This window comes from Spermophilus citellus (genome assembly GCF_964194105.1).
Source record: "Spermophilus citellus genome assembly, chromosome: 2".
Lineage (NCBI taxonomy): Eukaryota > Metazoa > Chordata > Mammalia > Rodentia > Sciuridae > Spermophilus > Spermophilus citellus.
The window spans coordinates 38,369,499-38,377,946 of NC_138183.1; the positions used below are offsets into that span (position 1 = coordinate 38,369,499).

The 8,448-nt window shown below is 47.5% G+C and overlaps 1 protein-coding gene across 1 annotated transcript; it reads left to right on the forward strand.

Moving 5' to 3' along the window:
- Nucleotides 1-903: 903 nt before the first annotated feature.
- Nucleotides 904-6,851, forward strand: LOC308641501 (protein SPATA31F1-like; the record flags this gene model as incomplete). The annotated part of the gene is made up of 5 exons (XM_081280193.1): nucleotides 904-1,047; nucleotides 1,691-1,736; nucleotides 2,267-2,327; nucleotides 3,026-6,543; nucleotides 6,658-6,851. The coding sequence occupies 5 exons, from the start codon at nucleotides 904-906 to the stop codon at nucleotides 6,849-6,851; spliced, it is 3,963 nt and encodes a 1,320-aa protein (XP_081136319.1).
- Nucleotides 6,852-8,448: the final 1,597 nt, after the last annotated feature.

Consider the following 8,448-nt stretch of genomic DNA (forward strand, 5'->3'; position numbering starts at 1 on the left):
AGGAATGAAAATGGTGCCAACATCTTGGAGAACAGTTTGAAATTTTTAAAAAGTTAAATATATACTGTCAATCTGTTCTGCCGCTAGAACAAAATGCCTCACACTGTAATTTATTTTTAAAAATTCTAACTATTATGGAAGCTGAAAGCCATGATCAAGGAGCCTACAGGTTCTGTTTCTGGTGAGAGTTGTGTCTGCTTCTAAGATGATGCATTGTGGCTGCATCCTCTGTAAGGGACAAGCACCATGTCCTTGTTACAGTGAAAGGAAAAACAACTTCCTTATAATTTTATGAGTTCATTAATACCATTCATGAAGGCTCAGCCTTTATTACCTAATCACCTCTCCCAAATCCCTACCTTCTAATAATATCATCCTGGTGATTAGGTTTCAACCTAAGAATTTGTTACTCTCCCAACTACCCACCTGTACCTCTGCTAGAGATAGCCTACATTTCTTACTGGGAAGTGGGGAGTTGGTGAAGTTCCTCCATCCCAGCCACTCTTCCTCCACTCTTCCTTCCCTCCCCTGTGTCACAAAAGCACTCAGTTTTCTTAGGACAGGTGACCAAATAGTTGTTGTGAAAGGAGTGAGCCGAGCCAGCAGCCTGTTGTGGGAAATGGAGAATGAAGAGAAAGTGGGAAATAGACATGTGCGTGTGGCACCTCTAGACGCAGGCTCTGCAACCTTCACAGAGGAGCAGACACCTTCTCCTACAGACTGAACCACCACATGAGCCTCCCTTGTGAAACAGGAGGGCTTTGTGATGCAGTCTGCAGCCTGGTTCTGTCCTCTGTGAGGCGGACATGACAAGGGTGAAGCACTGGGAGTCATTTGGCACTAAGCCCCTGAACGCCTAGATATGGAGATGGTTGGTCTCCTCATGCTAATGAATCTTAGGCCATGTTGACCTTTACATTTGTTCTGTGGGACTTTGGACAGTTCTTATATACATATGGCTTCATTTTCATCATTATCTTAATTATCTGGCAGATTAGACGGAGTTACTGTGGATTGAAGCTCGAGCCTACAAGAAGCTGCTGCCGGGTAGGGAAACGCTGTGACCACAATTGAACTAGTTTAAGCTTTCAAGGTCCAGGGTCACACCTTATGACCTCACTACCCCTCCCTGCCAAATTTAATACCATACCTTCAGGTACTTTTATATAGTCCTTTTTTCCTCAGAGGCTAAAAGCATTTTTTTTAAACAAGTTCACCCCTGTACTTTACCCTAACTGAAAAGCCAACAACCTCTGATTGACTTGAGTGGAGACCTGGATATGGGATCTACTTCACTGGCTCTCAGAAGATCTCCCCATATGGGGGAATTTCTGGCTTACAGTCCTTTAAATCACTTACAAGCTCAAGTCCTGTGACTATTAGAACCATACCTCCTTCAGGATGTACCATTCTTCCTCTTGTTTTATGCCAATTTCCATCAGAACTTCTCATAGACCTATGGGAGGTACAGAGTTTGGAAAAGACTTAAAGAGAATCAGAAATAGCAGAGAAGGGAAAAATGTTGAGGTGGAAAAAAAAGATGAAGTATAGGTAAAGGAAATGTAGAAGAGTATATAAAATGCAGACAAATACATAGAAAAGGATAGGAAATGTATGTAAGCTTTGTCTCATTTTGGACATGAAAAAGAAAATGGTGTCCCACTTTCATTCTAATGTTTTTGTCTTCAAGCGTCACCGAAAAGTCAGGCAAAGGGCAAGAGATGCAGCATCAAGAGGTAAAGTCCTAAATCTTTCTCTGACTCCCTTCCATTGTGGGCTAGCTTCCCATGTGGTAGTTGTCCCTCTATGACCCCTGGTGTCAGGAAACGGGTGTTCTAACCACTGAAGTCTCCAACTACCCAAATCGGCAACTTTCACAGAGGAATTCTGTGGGTAGGAATCAGAACCTGGGAATGTTTGAAAATTGTCTACCTCATTCCCTGGAGAATAAAGAATTGAGGAAGTAAAACAGATGCCCTTAATGGTCATTTGCTAGTTTTAAAATCCTCTGTAACACTTCATCTCTCAGTCTTGTCCTCCATAAAACCATCTGATGACCCACCCTCCCTCACAGTGAGGTTGTGAAGGTCAGATGATAATAGGCGCAGGAGAGCAAGTCATGAATGATCCGATTTACATTGAAGTGTCTTAGAGCATTGAACAGTTGAATTTTTCAGTTCCCTCTCGCTGAGAGTCAAAGGGCTCCAGCTTCTTAGAGAATGTCCCTGAAGTACACACATGACATAAAACTGTCCTGGTTCCTCAGCTCGAAGATTTTGCCAAGAAGAAGCTGAGAAGCCGCGGAAGCTGCTCTCTGTCATGAAAAGGTGATCTCTTGCTCTTTGCAGTCTTTCAACTCTCAGCCTGCCTTGTGGTGGTCTCTCAGCCTGGGCTGGAGCAGAAATGAGGAGAGGAATAATGACTGGGAGGAGACAGATAAGATGGAGGCTGGTTCCCTGGTTGAGAGGTTTGCAAGGGAAGACAGTAGTTCAAATACCTCAAGAGGGAAGAGACACCCTATTCAGCAATGTGCTAGGGTCACAGTAGTTCTACAATTCAAGATTTGATCAGTAAATAAAAAACACTACATGGGGTTACACTCAGCCAGGACACAATTATCCCATTAAGAGAATGGGTATTACACAAAGCTCTCCTCTTTCTCATGTTCTTTATAGAGTTACACATTTTCAAGGGAAGATTCCTGGGTCTTCCTGGACCCTGCTGACATTTCCTCCTCTGGTCTGTCTTCAGGAAGGACAATTCCTGGGACCCCTCATCCAGGAGCCTATTATCTTCTTAAAATTTCTAGAGAATGAGACTGATAATCAACAGAGGCTGGGTACAGCAGCACAGACATCCCATAAGGGATCCATTCTCAGAATGATGAGTTCCCATAAGGAACTCATTTTTCATAGCATAGGCCCCACTCTTATAGGACTCAGGGAAGGAGGTAGAAATCCTCAGCCCACAATTCTTGCAGAGGTAGATGTCACTCTATTAATGATTGCCATGATTTCCTTCCCAGCCACAGCTGGCTTCCCCAGAAGGAAAGCGTGAGGCAGCTTCTGTGTGCAGATCCCTACTGCCAAATCTGCAATGGTGTGGCTCTGGAGATTCAGCAATTGCTGGAGGACGAGAACAACCAGATCTCCCCCACATTTCTGGGGCCATCACAGGGCTCTTCCTGCTTAGAGATGTTGTCCATGTCAAGTATGTCTTTTGAGCAGAATCTGGAGCTCCATTCCCAGCACTCCAGAGACCTTTCAGGGACATCTGTCACCCCAGCACTAACAACTGAAGAAATCAGCATTCAAGAATACTGGACTGATCGCCTCCCGCTAGGCCAGGAATTTCAACTGGTAGAGATGCCTGTAGGTCCACAGACTATGGTTTCTTCAAGGCTTGAGTTGTCTGTGGTTCCAGGGAATGAGCAGGAGATGAGACAGAACAACCCCAATTTTGTCCAGGGGAACCAAGGCCAGCAGTCCTTGAACACTCAGGTCACTTTTATGCCCCTAACCGAAGAGCTCACAACCTTGGCACAACCTTTGGCCTTGCATATAGTCCCCTATGCACACCTGCCATTCTTTAGTCCTGAAGTCCTGAGGCTTCTTGAAGTACATGTAAAAAAATGGATGCATTTCCAGAGGTGGGGGCTCCCCAGGCGAGTGGAGGAATCCCTGAGGCAGCTTATGCCAAACCCACCAATGTATTGCCAGTCTGAAAATAACCAACCAGTTTCTTTAATCCAAAATAATACTTCTCAGATCTGTGTCCATAGATTTGGGACAATTTCTCACCAGACCTGGTGCTCATATGTGGCTGGCCAACCCACTCAGACCTTCTGGGTTTCTGAATGGTCCCTTATAGATTCAGAACAAAGATACCACTGCCAGAAAATCCCAAAACCTGTGGCTTTAGCCTTGCCATCTCCAGCCCTTAAAGACCTAAATGACCTCTATTCACTGCCAAGTGGTCAGGCAAATAACTCACAGAGCAAATATAACCAGCTCTTCTGTGGCCTCCCTACTCTGCATAGTGAATCCCTGGTGGCCACTTTCTTGGACTCTAAAGGCCTCTCCAGGAACAAGAGTATGCCCAGGTCCCCCTTGAATGGTTCTCTTCTCTTCAATGAGCTCTATCCCCTGCTGTCCAAAACTCCACCTGAGTCAGCCCCAACCTCAGCCCCAGGCTCACACCCAACCCCCCTAAATTGCATGTCTCCCTCTAAGAATCAAGTCAGTGTCCCATTTCTGACTACAGCTGAGTGTGAAGCCTTGGAATGGCACTTGCTGCAGAGGCAACTCCAGCTTCAGTGGGGCCTGCCAGCAGTCTTCCAGAGATCTCAGCATGCCCCAAGCCCTGTGCATTATGAACCATGTGACAAAATCCAACCCCCTGAGACCATGAAGACCTCCTGGCCAGGAAAGTCCTTCTCAGTCCTCACCAGGGAACTGCTCTTCTTCCCAGAGCATGCCCGCAGGCTGCTGGAATTCCATCTCCAGAAGCAGTTGATTCACCATCGCTGGGGCCTGCCCCCAAAGATTCAGCAGTCCATCCAGTTGCTCCTTTCCTCCACTGACCAGCAGACCCTGTCCTGGAGCAGTACAGCCCTACCCAGGGTGAGCATGCCCCCGCTTGCAACCCTAGACGACAATGAGGCTGGTGTCCTATTCTCACCCATGGTAGCCCAAATGCCCACCCCCATGCCACACTTGTTTGCCCAGGCCAAGGAAATATTGCAGAGCCACATCGGCTCCAAATGTGGACAGATCCACCAGGGCCAGGTCCCTGCCTGTGTATTCAGCTCCTGGGAATGCAGAATTCCTGGAGGCCTGGCAGTGGCTCCCTTCCCTTGCATTCCACAAAGCCAGCACCCGGAACTGCAGGCAGCAAGTGAACCTGACCCTCAGCCCAAAGTTATGCCCTGGATGCCAGTGGCCCTTGATCATCAGCAGCAGCAGCAGGCCTTACCAAGTGCTGACATTGAACACCCTAAGCTGCCCCAAGTCCTGTCTGAGACAGCCATTGAGAAACTGGAAACCATGCTGCGGCACAAGTATCTGGTCTTCCTGTCAGGCCTGCCTGCTCTGTACTGTGTGGCCCTCTCTAGGGCCATGGCTCCGGCAATCTGTAGTCAACCTATAATCACAGAGATGGTGTCTGGGCCTGTGGAAATCCCAGAGGAGCCTCCAACTCCTCCACTGACTCAGATGATCTCATCTGAAGACCCCTGCAGGAGGCTTGAACCGTGCTTTCAAGATGACGAAGAGACTTGGGCAGACAACGCAGAGGAGTTCCAGCCTGAAGTTCGGGTGGAAGAAATGACAGAGATGGTAACTCCAAGGAGCCAGATGCTTCCTACTATCCCCTTTTCATCCAAGACACACATCTTGACCAAACTAAATTTTCACCTGAGAAAAAAGGTCATAGAGATACACCTGGGAATTTCCATAAGGATAAGGGAGAACAGGGAACCAACTGAAGGATTCACTGAGAACAAATCCACACAGGAGTCTCTTAGGAGTCTAAGCACCCCAGAAAGCACAGTAGTCCAGGAACTGTCCATCACACCAGAGTCTCCACCTGCCCCAGACTCAGAATGGATCCCCCTTAAAAAACAGCTGGCCACTGAGTTGAAGGCAGTACAGCACAACCTAAAGGCACTTAGTTCCAAACCAGTGCCCCATGGATCACCCCCCCGGGCTTCCAAGATTTCACAACTCAATGCGAACATGACCAAGGCCCAGATACTTTGCGTTCAGGTAGAGGCCAGTGTGAACAACCCCATCCTGGAGGAACCCTGGAGCCCTGAGCTCCAACGTCCTGACAAGATCAAGGACTCAGCCCAAGTCCTGGCATTGGCAGAAAAGAAAGAGGACCCAGGAAAACCCAAGGCAGCAGGGGACCTTGGAGAAGGGGATGCAGGGCTTGGGATCTCCTCAATCAGTGAAGAAAGACACCCTGCTGAAGATCAGAGGCCAGAAAGGATGAACAGGACACCCCGAGGCTCCTGGCGATGGAACCAGAGCTTTCTTCTTGAGGATCCCTGTCCACCTAGCCACCAGCATCACCAGCATCACCCTCAGCTGCAGTCCCCAGAGCCACCCCCAGTAGTTCCTGGGGGGAAAGAATCTGAGCCTGACAGGCAAGACAGTCCAAGCAAGCCACATGTCATCCCTGAGCCCACAAGGAACCCTAAGAATGCCCAGCCCGTGGTGCCTCGCATTTCCCAGGACAAGTCTTTCCTCCCCCAGAAAATTCAGGGTAAACCTTTGCAGGGCCAAACTCTGCACAGTCAGGTCTTGCAGGGGAAGGCAATGCCAGCCCATTCTCACAAGAAGCCCATCGTTCCAGAGACTGACTTGAGAAATAAAATAAAATCCTTTCTGCACTGCATTACCCCTGAGAAGAAAGGCAAAGGGCACATAGAGTCCATGTTCTCCAAAGCTGGGAAAGTGTCCAAAACCAGAAAAGAAAATGTTGAAAAGAGCCTCATTCCAGCCAAAAGCCCCACGGGGAGAACTAAGACAGAGAAGCCAAGTGGGCACCCCACGGCCCGTTCAGCCTCCCCTAAGAAGCCAGTGGGCCTGACCTTCTTAGATGCCAAGGCCCGTTCAGCCTTCCCTGAGAAGCCAACGGGCCTGACCTTCTTAGATGCCAAGGCCCGTTCAGCCTCCCCTAAGAAGCCAGTAGGCCCAGCTGCCTTAAATGGTCCCCATTCCCCAGACAGTAAGCTCCGGCTACGCTCCCGACAGCATGGCTCTGCCTCAACCCAGGGCCATCCCCGTCACTGCCCTCGGCACTGTCCTCGAGTGGCTGGTGCCTCCCATCCAGGGAGCCTCCCCTAGCTCCCAGCCCTCAGCTCTGAAACATCGTCCTGCTCCAGAGAACTCCCAAAGCAATGAGGAAGTGTTTCAAGGCTCCCCAACCTGGGCATTCCTTGAAGAGCGCTGCTATTTTCATTTCCTTTGATGAACAGGTGTAGCAGAGCACCACCTGAAATAATAGTCTATATCTCAAAACAAAGAGTTGTCTCTTTCCTCCTTATCACACTGTACTTTGTTAAGAGAAGGCATGAGGGAGGCTAAGACAACTTTCCTATGTAGGCAAGGAGCTTTAACCTACATTTCAGATGAGTCATTTTAAAGAAATGCCAGAATGTTCCCTTGTTGAGGGATTGTTTTTGTGTTTATCCAAAGCACGTAGCTAATGTGATAAATATCTAAACTAAATGATAGAAACTCCCTTGTAGGCATTGGGAAGATCATTCTAGAGAAACCATTCTGGGAGCTTGCTATAACCCTGTTGCGTATCTCTCATTCCACTGCCTAAGGAGTGTGTGATGGCTCCCTCCTGGAATGAGGTCCCAGTAGAAAAGCAGAGCGGCTTGTCCCCCTCCCTTCAGGGAACCTGGAAGAAGGAGCATGAAGTTGGAGGTCTGTGTACCTGGGACAAAAGCTGACATGTTCCTGATCTTGGAGCATGATAAGGGACAAAATTCAATTTGCTTGGTACTGAAACAAACTTAGAGCCAGGAGGCAAAGGCAATGCCAGAGTTCTCAGGTAAAGGGAGTAAATACTGAGCATGGGTCTCCTTGGCCTTCGTGTGATGAAGGAATGAGCATTTAAGTTATCTGGGAAAGAATCAAACATATTTGAGCTTATCAAGTTACTGCCAGCAGTTTATATCCATCTCTACTACTGTGTTCTATTTCTATACTACCTACACCTGGAGTCTCCCATCCTTACTACCTGAGTATACTTTCATGGTAAGTAATTGTGCTGAAATCAACTAAATCCCTCCCAGGATCTGCATGGTAACTTCCCCTCAGAGGATGACTCCTGTAGTTTTGCCCTACCAAGGACTGTACTAAGTAAATGTAATAGCTCCAGTCCTTGATTCCTGCCATCCCTTCTTTCTATCACTTCATTATGTCCCATTGCATTTCAGAAAGCACCAAAAACATTCATACTGATAGTCAAAAGAAGGCTCTTAAGGTTTTTAGAAAGTGTCCAGTCTATTAACCAGCCATAAAAAGTGATCATAAAAATCTAAGCGTTTAATGCTACACATGAGTCTCTACAACCAAATCAAAATTCTGGCCCCTTTGCCTCTCTTGCTGGGAATATCCAATATTTTGCTATTTCAGGGAAATATCTGTTTAATCATTAATGAAATATGTGCAATTCTCTAAAAATTTTAATGAAATGGAGAAATCCAAGATGGAACTGAGAAGCTGAGGTCTGTAAACAGCTACACAGAAAGGTAAGCCCCATTAAACTATGTCCTAGCCACATTCTCCCCATAGAATGAAACCCCTCCTATAAATCTGTTTAGAAGGCCTCTTGTACAGCTTGCTATACTGAGATAGAGCTCTTTCCTGCTAGCTATTTAGTCCAGACTGCACTCCCACCCGCACTCACAACCCCATCACTGAGTGGGTG